General features: G+C 42.8%; 3 protein-coding genes across 4 annotated transcripts; 2 read left to right on the top strand and 1 right to left on the bottom strand.

Moving 5' to 3' along the window:
• Window positions 1-284: 284 nt before the first annotated feature.
• On the bottom strand, window positions 285-2,118 carry LOC115677468 (uncharacterized). The gene is made up of 2 exons (XM_030600645.2): window positions 1,432-2,118; window positions 285-916 (listed from the first exon to the last, which is right to left on the bottom strand). Exons 1-2 carry the CDS (start codon window positions 1,841-1,843, stop codon window positions 426-428), a joined length of 903 nt encoding a protein of 300 aa, XP_030456505.1. The 5' UTR covers window positions 1,844-2,118; the 3' UTR covers window positions 285-425.
• Window positions 2,119-2,187: 69 nt separating this feature from the next.
• LOC115667514 (mitochondrial import receptor subunit TOM7-1-like) lies at window positions 2,188-2,675 on the top strand. The gene has a single exon (XM_056320788.1). The coding sequence runs from the start codon at window positions 2,203-2,205 to the stop codon at window positions 2,464-2,466; it is 264 nt and encodes an 87-aa protein (XP_056176763.1). The 5' UTR covers window positions 2,188-2,202; the 3' UTR covers window positions 2,467-2,675.
• Window positions 2,676-7,265: 4,590 nt separating this feature from the next.
• Window positions 7,266-11,892, top strand: LOC115677321 (methyl-CpG-binding domain-containing protein 2). 2 transcript variants are annotated; one of them, XM_056320787.1, is made up of 5 exons: window positions 7,266-7,469; window positions 8,717-9,349; window positions 10,079-10,132; window positions 10,269-10,426; window positions 11,452-11,892. In XM_056320787.1, exons 2-5 carry the CDS (start codon window positions 8,736-8,738, stop codon window positions 11,685-11,687), a joined length of 1,062 nt encoding a protein of 353 aa, XP_056176762.1. In that variant the 5' UTR covers window positions 7,266-7,469; window positions 8,717-8,735; the 3' UTR covers window positions 11,688-11,892. The 2 variants fall into 2 exon arrangements, with proteins under 2 accessions (XP_056176762.1, XP_056176761.1); XM_056320786.1 differs by having other exon boundaries at window positions 8,705-9,349.
• The last annotated feature ends 1,929 nt before the right edge of the window (window positions 11,893-13,821 follow it).

The raw sequence follows: 13,821 nt of genomic DNA, 5'->3' as shown, positions 1-13,821 counted from the left end.
AAGATCATAACACCAAGGACATTTTACTTTCTTTTTCTGTTCTCAATTATATAAGCCAAATCAATTGACTCCAGAGAAAGTAAAACAAAAGCACCCCAGTTTCTTCTTTCGCAGGTATCCTGCGATAGGTTTGTCAAGACAGAGTAAATATCCAACAAACTATTTCAAGAGAAATTGGCGATGGATATCTGAAGTCTCTAACATAAAGTCGCATGCAACTCAGGCCATATGATGGAATCATGTTATGTGTCAAAAGAAACCCATAACAAAATGACCTAGGCACAAACTCAGGAAGAGGAAGTAGTAGATGCAATCTAAGAGATGATACTTACACGAACTATACCATCAAGAATTGACATTGGTAAATGTTCCAATCTGTTACAGAAGGAAAACTTTAGGCTCAACGCTAAGAATCATAAACCAAGTCACCGCTGAATGTTCAGCATTTCTTTAGCCTCGGTCTGTTCCACCAACAGTTCTTCGCTCGCATATTTGTTGAGTAGTTCCATCTTCTTCTTCTCCACAATCATCTTCTCAATCTCCTTCTCGTCCGGCAGTGGCACATGAGCCACAAACTCCCTCTCCTTCTCTGTTCTTTCCTTCTCCTCCCTCTCCCTCTCCCTCACTCTTTCTTCCTCGACCACATCCTCCTCCTCCTCAAAGAGCACCTCCTTCACGTTTACTACTTCCCCACTCTTCACAGCCTTCTTCGCCTCCAGCCTAATTTCCTCCATCCTCTTCCATTCCTCCACCGCCTCCGCCCTCATCTTTGCTTCTGCCGGTCCCTCCACTCTCTCCAGCACGCCATCCTCGTCGTCCCTGTACCCGTAATAGCTAGCGTCAATCCTCTTGTATATGTCATACCTTGTCCTCCTCTTCCTCAATTCCGGTGGCTTCTCAAACAATTCCCGCACACCTAGAAACAGTTCGACGAAAGATCAGCTACATTCTCGACGCTAAACAAACAAGGGAAGCGACAGAATCAAACTTGCAAAGATACATCCCCATATCACATGACAACTGGCGAATTGAACATAACCCGCATTCGCACATTCTGAACAGGGCATAAAACAAGCTGTAGCTTAGCATGCATCGAACAAGGTGAACTCTACGAACTCTTTCGCATTGCCTGCTTCTACACTACATTCTATACTATGCAGCAATAGCGGAAAGATTGCCCTGAACTAAAGCATCATCCATTCAAGCACATCGTGCTGTGGCGGCAGTCGACACAAGATCTTGAAACTGGCTTGGCCGGTGGTCAACTTGCGACAGCGCGAATAGCGCAGCCATGTGAATGAGAATCCGATAACTGAAGTATACTACTGAGCTAGTATTTCTAAGTTGGCAGTTGATTACATAAACAAGAACTGGCTTAACTTGGTCATATATCCATGGCACTCCAGCAAAATGGATGAAAGAGAAGATTACCAGGCAACTTTTTAGCAGCACCGAAGTAGCGATAGCCGGGGCCCCGGCCGCTAGGGTTGGGGACGTCGACGATATTGCCCTCCAAATCGGTCATCTTAGGGGCGTGGCGGGCGTAATTGGGGCCGCCGAGCTCAACGATGCGGCGCTCCCAATGGGACTTCTCGCGGATGAGCTTGTTGATCTCGTCGTTGAGGTCGCGGAGGCGGTGCTCGCCGAGGCCTTCGTTCTGGATCTCGGCGACCTTGCGGCCGATCTCGCGCATGATCTGCTGGCGCCACTTGTCGGCCTCCGAGAGGTCGCGGCACTCGGAGGCGAGGTAAGGGCGGCGCTCCTTGGGCTTCTTCTTCTCCTCCGCCTTGAGGGCGATGAACCGGTTCAGCATCGACTGCGCTTTCTCCTCGTTACGCGCCATTTCTCCCTTCTCCCTCCCTCTTCCTCTTACTCTTCCTCTTCCTCTCTCTCTGCTTCCACACCAACGGCGCCCCCAGGCGATCGAAGAAGGCGAGATCGAGACTGAAACTCGAAGAAGAAGAAGCAATGGAGGAGCGAAATCGGAATCGGAGTCGGAAGTTAGGGTTTAAGCAGAAGAAGGCGAATCAAATCAACGCTCGCTCTTCGTCGTCCATTTGTCATGGGCCGAGTTGAGCCCACACAAAGCCTTTGAAGGTACTGAGCCCAGAACATGCATTCATTTTGCTTTAAAGCTTTGGAAGATTATAAAGAAGGAAGGCCGCATCGGAAGAGAAGCGAATACGGACGAGACGATCTAGGATGGCGTCGAGGGTTTCGCTGAAGAGCGGGGGCGGCGGCGGCGGCGGCGGCAGGGGGAAGGGGGGCAAGGGAGGGGGCGGCGGCGGCGCCCGGGCGGTGGAGGAGGAGGGGTGGGGGGCGGCTCAGGCGATCAAGGAGTGGAGCACGTGGGCGATGAAGAAGGCCAAGGTGATCACCCACTACGGCTTCATCCCCCTCGTCATCGTCATCGGCATGAACTCCGAGCCCAAGCCCCACTTCTCGCAGCTCCTCTCTCCCGTCTAAGTAGTCTCTCTCTCTCTCTCTCTCTCTCTCTCTCTCTCTCTCTCTCATACTCTTTCCCCTTCTCTTCGTGTTTTTTTTGGAGTTTCCGTTTCTGCTCGTTCGAGCTTTGGAGCAGGAGCTGTGCCCCTTACCTGCTACTTTTTTAGTGACGTCTCGATACTGTCAAACTATTCGCGGCTTTTATGTAATCGATCTTTTAGTTGCTTGTCGGTTTCGCTTCTGCTATCGATTCTTCCTTTGTTGCTCTCGCGTTATGGCCGCCGTGCTTTGGTGGATCGGATCGTTGTCTCCTTGTGGGTTGTCGATCTTGTGTCGTGTCTTGGCTGTTTCGGTTCAGAAATTTTGTGCTTGTGTTAGCAGAGAGTGAAAAAGCGAAAACAAGCGAGTTAATTAGGTCTGCCGAATTCCGAAAGGAGGCGGGTTTCGTCACTGGCTTCACTATATGTGAGAATCTCTCCATGTCTTGTGTGTGCTTCACGGATTCGCTGCAGATCAAACTCTACTGCTTAGGATTATAGAATAGCAGAAGAGAGTTATGATTCTCGAATGTTGCGCTAAAGCATTGTTCTTTGGACTGGAACACTTGTCGGTACTCGTCTTATGCAGATGCCTTATACAACAAATACAGCCGTTACTCTTTCCATTTGCCTTATAGCGCAACAACTGGTGGGTGGCGTTTAATGTTTATCGTTGTTTGGCAAGCAAAACCAGCTCAATTCTTGTATTCCTGCCTCCAGCTTCTATTTGATTGCGAATTCCTGAATTATGAGAACTTGACTATTGTACTGTCCTCGCCATTCTCATACTCTCGGTTTCGAAAGGAATGATCGATGCTATGCTCAGCAATGATGGCGTGCACTTGTTGTGCGCTTTCTTTTTGCATGTCTTGTATTTCTCTCTATGTTCATGTGTCCCCGTTTTAAGAAGGGGTTATGTTTTGGTTGGCGGAAGCAGGAATGTAGTTCTGATGACATTGCTCATCGGTGTGACTCTGTTTAGGCTCGCCGTCCTCACTATTCCTGCACATCTAGTGATGGATCAATGTTTCTCTAGTCATTTGGTTTGACAAACTTACACCAGGAAGATGTTTGACCTTTGTATACTGGTCATAAACTTGACAAACTTCTAAAAATTGACGGGCGTACTTGGAGTCGATTCAAGATATCCTCAGGCCTATATGTTTATTAGCAACTCTTAGCCAGGTTGAGGTCTAGGATCTCTGTTCTTGTATGACAATTTCACTATTTATTGGGTGCCAATGGTTGATTTAAGCAGCCTTTGGGCATATTAGGCATGGATATTGTGGATTTTACCTGATATGATTTTTTTTTTTTTCTCTCTCTTCTGCATTTGATGAACCAATAGACTACAAGAGCTTTTGTATGGTCCCTCATGGTTCAATTTTTGTTAAAATTCCCGCACCAAGTGTGACTTTGATTTTGACAAGGTGCAATGGGAGATTGGTCCCCTCGTAGCCAGGCCCTCGACAGCAATTGTTAGCATCTGATGTAGGGGGGACATTAGAGATTTTGAATGCGTGAAATGGGACTGAAAGAGAGCCATTCTTTGATGTGGCAAAGTATCTTCTTAGCATATGCTTCCTTTTGACTATTGATGAGCTGTTCCTGCGTGCTGAGTTGGAATCGTAGGACTCGGTGTTTTTTGTTGGAAGTCGAATTGATCTGCAAGTACCCTTCTCGGATTAATACTTGCCTTGAGTTTGTTTAATGGAGAGTGTTTGACAAATTATGTCGGTTAGCTCACTCGAGTAGTTGGTCTGGCAGAGTAGGAAATAGCAGAAAGTGTCCTCTATTCTTGTTCTTCCCTCTGAGAACTGATTCACAATATAAGAAAGATATGCTGGGGGTGACGGAGCTTCGGTTCATCGTTCCGTCCCATCAAACTTAAATGCATCCTTCAGGATGTCGACGCCTGCCCTGGTGGGAGTTGGGACTTGGATTGTAGTGATGAAATTTATCCAGCTTTAGCCAAACGGGTTAGAACGGGAACAGGCGACCCTTCTTTCATTTTCCACTGTTTTGAAACTCTGTATTGTGATCTGTTATTGGAAGGATATAATGGAGAGCCGATTCCTCGAAGTGTGGAAGAGAACAAAGAGTTGAAATGCTTGCTTTCTACTAAGATAGAAAGGACAGAGGACAGCCCGGCCGTCTATCTCAGTTAAACCCAAGGTTCATACACACGAGATGTTGGACTAGGAAGCTTTGGTCAATGTATGAGCATCTCTAGGTTGATAATCGGGAAGATATGACAAGGTTTATACAGGATCTGGAATGACAGAGATGCGTATCAGGTGCCTCGACTGGTTTCGTCATAGCAATCCACTATTTTACTGTATAATGAAGTAAGCAAAAATTCCATCTTTAGGCAAAGTTCCCCAACTAAAATGACCAAAATGCTCCCAAATCATCTAAATCCTACTCTCTCTCTCTCTCTCTCTCTCTCTCTCTCTCTCTCTCTCTCTCTCTCTCTCTCTCTCTCTCATGTTCGCTCATTTGTACCGAAGCCGTCGCCTTTCACAAGTTGGCCACTGCATCTCTATCTTTCCCTCCACCTCGCCTCTGTTTCCACAAGTAAGTCATAGCCAATGCCCTTTGAGGCCTAATCGAGGTTGAGCTCGACCAGGTCAATATCAAGCTTCACGTTGCGTGCAAGGTTGACGCCATGGCGGAGCCTGACTTTTTGGCTGAGCTTGACACCAAACAGAGACAGAGGACGGGCCGGTACACAGAACGATAGCGATGGAAGGAGAGACAAGCGTGGCCAGGGTAGATGTCGCCGACATGGTGGTGGTTTGGCTTAGGGCGGCGGCTGTGGGCGGCTTTGACTGAGGAGAGGCTGAGCTTGAGTTTGGTTAGAGTTTTGGTTAGGTAGGTTCTATGATCATGGGTTTGCAAAGTTATTATAAGTAATACCTAATACGATCCGCTTGTACATCCTGAATACGACACGAGATAAAATACGAATATGCAATGACACGACATACTTCATTTTATATTGACATGAATTAATACAATACTTTTATCGTGATTCAATGATTTCACTGGTAAAATCAAAGCCATGATATTTTATATCAATATGAATTGATACGAATTACAAATACGATTATGATGCACCAATACCAATTGCCTATTTTGTTGGGGTATATATTTTAAAGGAAAATGACAAATCGTTATTTAGAAGATGTCCGGTCGGGAAATAATTTAAAGCCAGGAATATGCATATCGGAGCCCGTATCTTTTTTCATGATAGTTGTCCACTTGTACTAGACTAAAAATGCATACTCTACGGAATCTGTGATGTAATGCGTAATTTAAGAAAGAGTACATCAAGTAATATAAAACGGGTTACTTCTCAATTGAGACTTAGAATATAATTAAACGTTAAAAAAATTATTACAAAATTTACATGAACCTACATGTCAATATTTGCATTTTGTGAAAATACAAAATATTTTAATTTAAAAAAATTCAGAATACGTATGTCACAAAATTTTAAATTGAATGCCATGTATAAAGTAAACGTCAACTTAAATATATCGTGAGAATAACATAATGAGTAATGTTATTGGTGAATGTAACAAAGATGAGATGAATGGGATAAGTGCACATGTTTATTCGAAAGGGAAAATGGTATCCGAATTTTAACCCAATGTGCAATGTGATCCCTGAACTTTTTATTTATTCAATGTATTCCCTAAACTTTAACACAATATGCAATGACATCCCTAAACTTTCAATTTGTTCAATGTAGCACTTAAATTTTCGATACATATTCAATTTGGGAAAATTGTCAAATCGCTAAATATCATGTACGGTGGCCAATTCGGTTCTAAACCTTTTAATTTTGCCAATTGCCCTAAACCTTTTAAATTCTTGCCAATTGAGTCCTTAGGCCAATTTTGGCCGGCACGCGCACGTGCCCGGCCAAAATTGGCCTAAGGACTCAATTGGCAAGAATTTAAAAGGTTTAGGACGAATTGGCAAAATTAAAAGGTTTAGAACCGAATTGCGCCGTATAGGTTATGATCGATTTGACAATTTTCCCTATTCAATTTAGTATATGGATTTCAATATTGTCCCTGAACTTGACTTAATGGAAGGATGATATTGAACATTTTCATGCAGTTCAATAACTAACTTGAACATGTACAAAAAGTCTAGAGATCACATACCACATTATATATTGAGCCAAAGTTCATGAACCACATTGAACAGATTAAAAATTTATGAATCATATTGCACATTAAGTCAAAGTTTTATGAATTATTTATGTCACCATTCCTATTCGAAAAGATAACAGACGCAACAGATCTAACGAGCTTTTATCAAGTTATTATATTAGTCTTCGCTAGAGCGAATCACAAACTTTCACGAGGAGTAATTCGTGAAATATTATGCGAATAAAAATCGTGGTGAATTTTTTAGAGGGTACAATCAACGAGTATTCCCAAAGCACTTGTTAATTATATCCAATAAAGAAATACTTTGAATTTTCAATGTACCGATTATACTAACACGAGAATGAGGGTGCTTGAGAAATAATCGATTTTCCTTATTGGGGCGCTCAACAAATGAATTAACAATATTTTTATAAAATTAGGAGGGAGACGCATTCCGTTTCGATAATATCATTGGATCTTTTTTGTTTTTTTGGGGGGTCGAATAATATCATTTTGATTTTTGAGGAGTTAAAGGGAAAGAAAGAAAGGCATTTCGATATTGATGACGTTCTATCTCTTCTCTCTCTCTCTCATTTGTTCTTCTCTCGGTTTCCGAGGGGAACAAAGCGGAGCAGAGTGAAGGAAGGAAGAAAGAGAGAGAGAGAGAGAGAGAGAGAGCTGGTGGGAAGAAGCAAAGAGAAAGATCAGGTCGTCGGACGACGTTTCGATCTTAGGAATCTCCTCCGCATCGCATGCTCGCCTCCCGATCCCTCCGGCATTCCTCCCTCATGCGATCACCTTCTCCGATTCCACTCCTCCCGTAATCTCTCCTTCTCTCTCTCTCTCTCTCTCTCTCTCTCTTCCCTTCCCTTCCTCTCAATTGCTCCGTCCTTTGGGGAATACCCGTGCCGTGATGATGTTTCGCCGGTAGATCTCCGTTTTTGCTGCCTGGATCGCGAGGGTTTTCTCCGCCTTCGAGTCTCGGTAACTATTTTTGAGGTGTGTTTGTTCATTCGTGGTCGTTGCTTCCTCCTCGGAAGCAGAGTAAAAATGGGTCGAGCTGAACGAGGCTGAGGATGCTGTTTGCTAGTGGCCCGTGTGTGTGTGTGTGTGTGTGGGTGGGGGGGGGGGGGTGTTTCATTGTGCCTTTAGTGTTGGGAGGTTTTTGGTTGCTCGACTAGTTAGTTCAATTGTGTGTAAGTCGCTACCGCCAGGGAGATATAATGTCTGCATCGTTGCGCCCGCCGTCTCGATCCGAGCTTTTCCGGTGCATGTTCAACTGATGGATGATTTGTGTGGAAGTCGGTTGCTGCTTTCTGGTTCATTTTCTCGATGCCATGATAGCACGGGATAGCGCGAATTGAGCTTCTGCCCTCCTCCGCCTGCGGTGGAATGCATAGGAAGATAGATCCTCATAGCTCATGAGGTTAAATATTCTCGAGAGAGAGAGAGAGAGAGTGGGCTTTTCTATTGTCTGCGTCTTGGTTCCCTGCTAATGCGATGAATGGCGCGATGCTGTTCGCAAACTTCTCTTTAGGTGATGCTTTAAAAATACTGTATTATTAGGATGCAGTCAAACCAATTACAATCGATCTCTTTCTTCTAGCAAGAAAGTTTCCTTATTATAAGAGTTTAGATGTTAAATCATGCTCCATTTGTCTCCTTGTTTAGAACTAAGGTCCATTGTTTGGGCTTCGGTGGGTCCATCCCTGTGGGAGTGTTTTTGTGTTTATTTTTTAAACGATGCCTCTCTCCATCCATTCAAGTTTACAGAAAAATCAGCAACGGTCCCATGCAATCCAAGAGTCAGAGCTACCAAAAGGAGTGTCTGCACAACATTTTTTTGATGATTTTAGTGAAATTTTTTTTAATACAGGCCTTAATTATGGCGTTTGCACGTGGATTCATAGCACAATTTCTTGCCAATTTCCATCATTATTATGAATTTTCCATTTTGATTTCTTGAAGAGTGATTTCATGCAATGTAGGGGAGTCATCTAGCGCAATTTCTCGAGTTATTGCAATTTTGCGTTTTGTTTGACGTGCTCATAACAGTGCTTCCTGTAGGTAGTTGAGATCTATTCAGATGCAGACGCAGCCTGGAAAACCCAGCCTTAAGTTCATTTTCAAATTAAAAAAGAAAGAGGAAGAGCTAGGATCTTCAGGTTCGCCAGATCATGTGGATTGCTCTGTTCCAGAAACTATAGATACTTCGCCTCGAAAGGAGGATGTTGAATCTCAGGAGAAAGAGGATGAGGCGGACCAATCGAATGACGACTCTTCAAAACAGTTGGTTGTTTATGACCCTGCTGCGAATGGTCAAGGTGAAATTGTACCTATGCCCGATCCCATTCAGTCCCGTAGCCCTTCGTTGTTGAGATCCCCCGGCCCAAATCAACCTTCCAAAATCTTACCATCTGTGGGAGCGTTTACCGTCCAGTGTGCTAACTGCTTTAAATGGAGGCTGATACCCACTAAAGAGAAGTATGAAGAAATTCGCGAACATATCCTAGAAGATCCTTTTTATTGTGAAACTGCCCGTGAGTGGCGCCCGGATATTTCATGTGATGATCCTGAAGACATATCTCAAGATGGTAGCCGACTTTGGGCAATTGATAAACCAAACATTGCCCAACCTCCCCCTGGGTGGCAGCGGTTGCTACGAATCAGAGGTGAAGGAAGCACCAAGTTTGCAGATGTGTATGTGTCTCTTTCAAGTTGCTCTCTTAATCTCACTTTGTTTTGAGAGTAGTCGGGCAGGAGGAGTCCTGGCGATTTTTTCATAGTAAAATTGATCTGTCACTGCATTGGGCCCATATAAAAGGACATTCCTGTTGATAGAGAAATATCCAAGACACCATCCTCTTGTCCCGAGTACCGTGAAACACGTATCTTGATGGTGACTGTTCTTTGTCCTTGGGGGTTGTGTGAGGCGATTCAGCAAATGACGTTGCAAGTTAGTCTAACCCACCAGGTCTATCTGTTCTTAGTGGTTCCTAATTCATGCCTTTTCCCTCTCTTTCCAGTGGGAGTTGTAAATCCCAATTAGTTGTGTTATATTCTAAGCTCATATATTATAATCAGCTCTTACTTAACCGTGTTATTGATTGGTTCGTGAGGGGGATCTCATCTAGTCTATACTATTCCACCTTGTCATCTTACTCTTTCTGGGGACAAGCAGTAAATGAACAAGTTTAACTTAGATCCTTTTGATTCCATTTTAACTCATGGGATAGCAACTGCTGTCTGCCCTTGATCTTTCTCCATAAGGTTTGTCTTCAATTTTTATCTTGTGTTTCTTGAGAGTCCAATTGGGAGCATAGGAGTTGACTGTGGCGCTATAGCTTTAGGTACAAGATTGTTGTCCTCTGTACTTCTGGATGTAGTTATTACTTGTTGAAATTATCTGGCATTTTTTACTGTTTTCAGGTATTATGTGGCACCATCTGGGAAGAGGCTCCGTTCAATGGTCGAGGTACAAAAGTATGTTCCAAGCCTTTGTCGTTCGACCTGTTCTCTTACGTAACGAATCCAATACCAGATTTATAATGATAGTTCAGTTGTTTTCACAATAGTTGGAGTTAAGCTATAGACTTTCACAGCTTTAACAACCTAATAGGTACTTGCTGGAACACCCGGAGTTTACAAGAGATGGAGTGACTCTCTCCCAATTTTCGTTTCAAATACCTAGGCCTTTACATGACAATTATGTCAGGAAGCGTCCTGCTCGTGCTCCTGCCCCTTGTGATGGTAGCGGGCTTCTTGATCCTCGTGAAGGTATGCAGAGAGAGTTTCTTTAATGGCAGTTAAATTTTCTGTGTTTTAGCACTCGATAAGTTCTGTCACTTCCAGTCTGAGATTTTTGTGCACTTCCTGACATGTGCACATTAGAATATTCCTTTGTTGTTTAAGTTGACAATGCATTTGAAACTTTAACGGAAAACATTCTTAGGAGCACATGCAAAGTTGGTACAAGAGATTCTTAATGTACTGCTTAAGAGTTCTAAAGTTGTTTTCTCAACTTTTGGTTCATGCTATGTTGTTATTAATTTTTCTCTCTAAATCATGGGCTTCACACTAACTTGGGTGATGAATTTATAACTGTTTAAATGACCTTTGATGTACAGGGAAAAGTTGGGTAAAGTCATGCTTGCTTTAGCTGGGCAGCATAGTCATAGATTACTAGCCTACTAGTTATATCCATCTTGTATCTCATTCTTGTGATTTTACACCCTTTACTTTAATCAATTTGCCTTTTGTTATCCTTTTGTTTTTGGTAAACATTTTTATTTGGTGAGAAGTTTACATGCCATGGTGTATTTTTCTGGTAAAACTTCATATAATGATCATTATCTTTGTCCTCTTGAGTAGGTTTCAACACTTTTACAGATGTTCTGTAATCTTTAAATAAACAGCTTGTTGAAAGTCAACGTTCAGGCAAATATTCAGTATGCAAAATGGTGTGATTACCATTTCCTGTGAATAGTTGCTGCATTGTTAAGGATAGTTCAAATCTTTCAATTTCCTTCCACAGAGACAATTTAAGTATCTTCACTTTATCCTCTTCAGCTAGATTCACTTAGCGGGCTAGTTGATTTGGCCATTTTTATTCTTGTGGCTGTGTGCGGGAGTCGTGAGACTAGGACTGATTGCATTAGACTACCAGTTTAGTCTGTTGATTGTGATATTCATTAATCCACAAGAACATGTGATCACCTGCTGTCTTGCGGCGGCATTTCTAGCCAAGTGTACAGTTGTTTTTCGATATCCACATGACTCGTTACATCTTGATACCCACACAGCAAGACCACTGGCATGGGCGGGGCCCGATGACTTAACAGAGTTGCATCTGCGAACGCCGGGTCTCCCATCTCCTCGTTCGGAGACATCTGATCTGGATCTGGTTCCACCCTCGGCGAAGAAGCGCTCAAAGAAAGCACTGAACAAACAGATGTACAGCAGTAAACCGGTGAACGATCAGCATGACTTTGGTGGAGAGGATCCTAGTCAATGCAGAAGTAGCAATTATGAGATGTGATGCTCTTTAGTTATGTTTGTATTTTGTCCAATCATAGGAGGAAAGAGGTGAGTTTTGCAGGTAACTTTTTGAAAGATGGACGATCCTGATCGTCGGGTAAGGGGATGTTGTATCGTTTTGTCTGGGGAGATTGGCCTATATATATGTATCGGGAAAAGTGTACCTTTGTATCAGTTCATATCAGAAACAAAGATTTCCTGAACAATTGCAATTTTCTGAGGCCATCCCTAGACACTGCATGAGCTTGGGCAAGGCATATGCCTGAGACTGTACGGCAAGCGCATCATGAAGATCCTGCCTCATATACATTTACTTTTTTTTTTTCCTTTTCTAGTAAATTTCTTGATTGAATATGAGCTGGTTCCATTGATACAAGGCAAGAGAGGGAGCTCCAGGATCATGGGCATGCGCTTTGGGATTTCAATGTGGTACCTCTTTGTTTCAGCTTTGTTGTGTAATACATAAATCGGGAATTGGCTTAGACAACTTATGGTTTGTGGTCTGCTGTAGTAAACAGCGTGCAGAATGTTTCAGGATGTCAATTGATTTATCATCAATGTGATAAGGAAGTGGACGTTGTTCACAGCTCCTCTTCGGTTACGCAGAGAAGTGAAGTGACAGAGCTGAGGATGATACGCTTTGCCCAAGATAATATTTCCAATGCTGGTCTTTCTGATCCGCTCAGCAGGAAGGAGCATTGTACGATGGCACTCTAGGGTGGTATTGGTTTGTAGTAAGATATCCATGAGTGCATCCTAATTAGCGACGGCAATGCATATATTTGATAAACTTGTACATCTGGGACTCTTTACAATGCTTGGCGCATTTGCTGGTTAGCCAGGGACTTTGTGGGATCATATCTGAGATTAATCTCAGCAAAGCAAGAGAACGCAATTTGTGTATCTTCCATGGCCCGTTCCTTGTTTTTCCCACTTGTCTTGGGAGCATGATATTCATTCAACTTCCTTTTCCTCGTGGAGGCCAAGGATGCGCTGCGAAGTCATATCCCTGATTCTCGATATCTAGTCATTGAGGTGCTACTCTTTCCTATACATTTAGTCTTAAGCTTTCAGATTCACCTAATTATGTATCTCGATTGCTTCCCGTATGTGAATTTGACAATTTGTTCTCTTTGGTTGACGGATATCAGCAGAACACAGACGATGTTCGTCACCGCTCTCCCTGCATTCCTTTCCTTCCAGGAATTAGGATATTGCCGCTCTCGAGCTATTAATGCAGTTGGATCGTTGAGGATGATCCTTATAAGTACGTAGATTCCATATTGTGAAATGCTAGTTAATGGTAGGAAGACGGGAACATTAAGGCAATGAATGATGTGGACAAATTATTCATTTTCCACGGAACAAACACACCCTAAATCTTTAACCAAACATGCAATCATCACTCACTGCCTAGAGCTATGATTCTGCACCTTTGTTCATTGTTTCCCACGTATTTTTAAAAGGATATGCGACGGGTGGCTTAGAGGCTTCGTTTTATTGTTTTTGCATTTTTTTGTTTAGGGGCATGCAAAATTAAAATTTCGATAAAAATGGGGATGAAAATTATCTTCGCAATAAGAATGTTGCGCTAGATTGTTGTTTAAGGTGTTCTACTTCTGAAATTCTTCAGAAAGAATAAAATAAATCAGAGGGTTTACATTTCTGTGGGATGCGGGTGATCTTTGCAAATTGCACAAATGGGGGATATTAGCGCCAAAGATTGCCTTGCGGAGTGATCCATGACCATTTGTCATTGTACCATAGAAACATGCCCTCGTTCGTACCAATACTAGCGTGGCGATGGCTTGCGCGTGACATTAAAGCCAAAAAAAAGTAAATGAATCTGGTGTCCTACAATTTATATCAAAGAAAAATATGACCAAAAACTCCAAACTATGCCACTTGTGATAAATTTAGCTTTAACTTTTTTTTGTGATACGAAAAACCCCAAACTGTGCCACTTATGATAAATTTACCCTGAACTTTATTTTGTGATACGAAAAATTCCAAATCATGCCACCTGTGACACATTTACCCCACAATACTTTGGACCATCGGCATTTTCGTCTTTTTCCTTTTTTTTTTTTTTTTTTTTTTTTTCTCTCTTCCCTCCGCCATGGCCGGCAGAGAGA

The sequence above is a fragment of the Syzygium oleosum genome, unplaced genomic scaffold (assembly GCF_021117445.2).
Source record: "Syzygium oleosum isolate NSW1041296 unplaced genomic scaffold, Sole_v2.1 Sole_v2.21, whole genome shotgun sequence".
NCBI lineage: Eukaryota > Viridiplantae > Streptophyta > Magnoliopsida > Myrtales > Myrtaceae > Syzygium > Syzygium oleosum.
This window is presented reverse-complemented; position numbering and strand designations above follow the sequence as displayed.

What these genes read in the sequence shown, in the direction of transcription:
- LOC115677321 (XM_056320787.1), top strand. Translation starts at nt 8,736, where the DNA reads ATGCAGACGCAGCCTGGAAAACCCAGCCTTAAGTTCATTTTCAAATTA. An exon ending in AGCACCAAGTTTGCAGATGT is followed by an intron (nt 9,350 to 10,078) that starts GTATGTGTCTCT and finishes TACTGTTTTCAG; the next exon opens with GTATTATGTGGCACCATCTG. An exon ending in GCTTCTTGATCCTCGTGAAG is followed by an intron (nt 10,427 to 11,451) that starts GTATGCAGAGAG and finishes ATACCCACACAG; the next exon opens with CAAGACCACTGGCATGGGCG.
- LOC115667514 (XM_056320788.1), top strand. Translation starts at nt 2,203, where the DNA reads ATGGCGTCGAGGGTTTCGCTGAAGAGCGGGGGCGGCGGCGGCGGCGGC.
- LOC115677468 (XM_030600645.2), bottom strand. Translation starts at nt 1,843, where the DNA reads ATGGCGCGTAACGAGGAGAAAGCGCAGTCGATGCTGAACCGGTTCATC. An exon ending in TGCTGCTAAAAAGTTGCCTG is followed by an intron (nt 917 to 1,431) that starts GTAATCTTCTCT and finishes AACTGTTTCTAG; the next exon opens with GTGTGCGGGAATTGTTTGAG.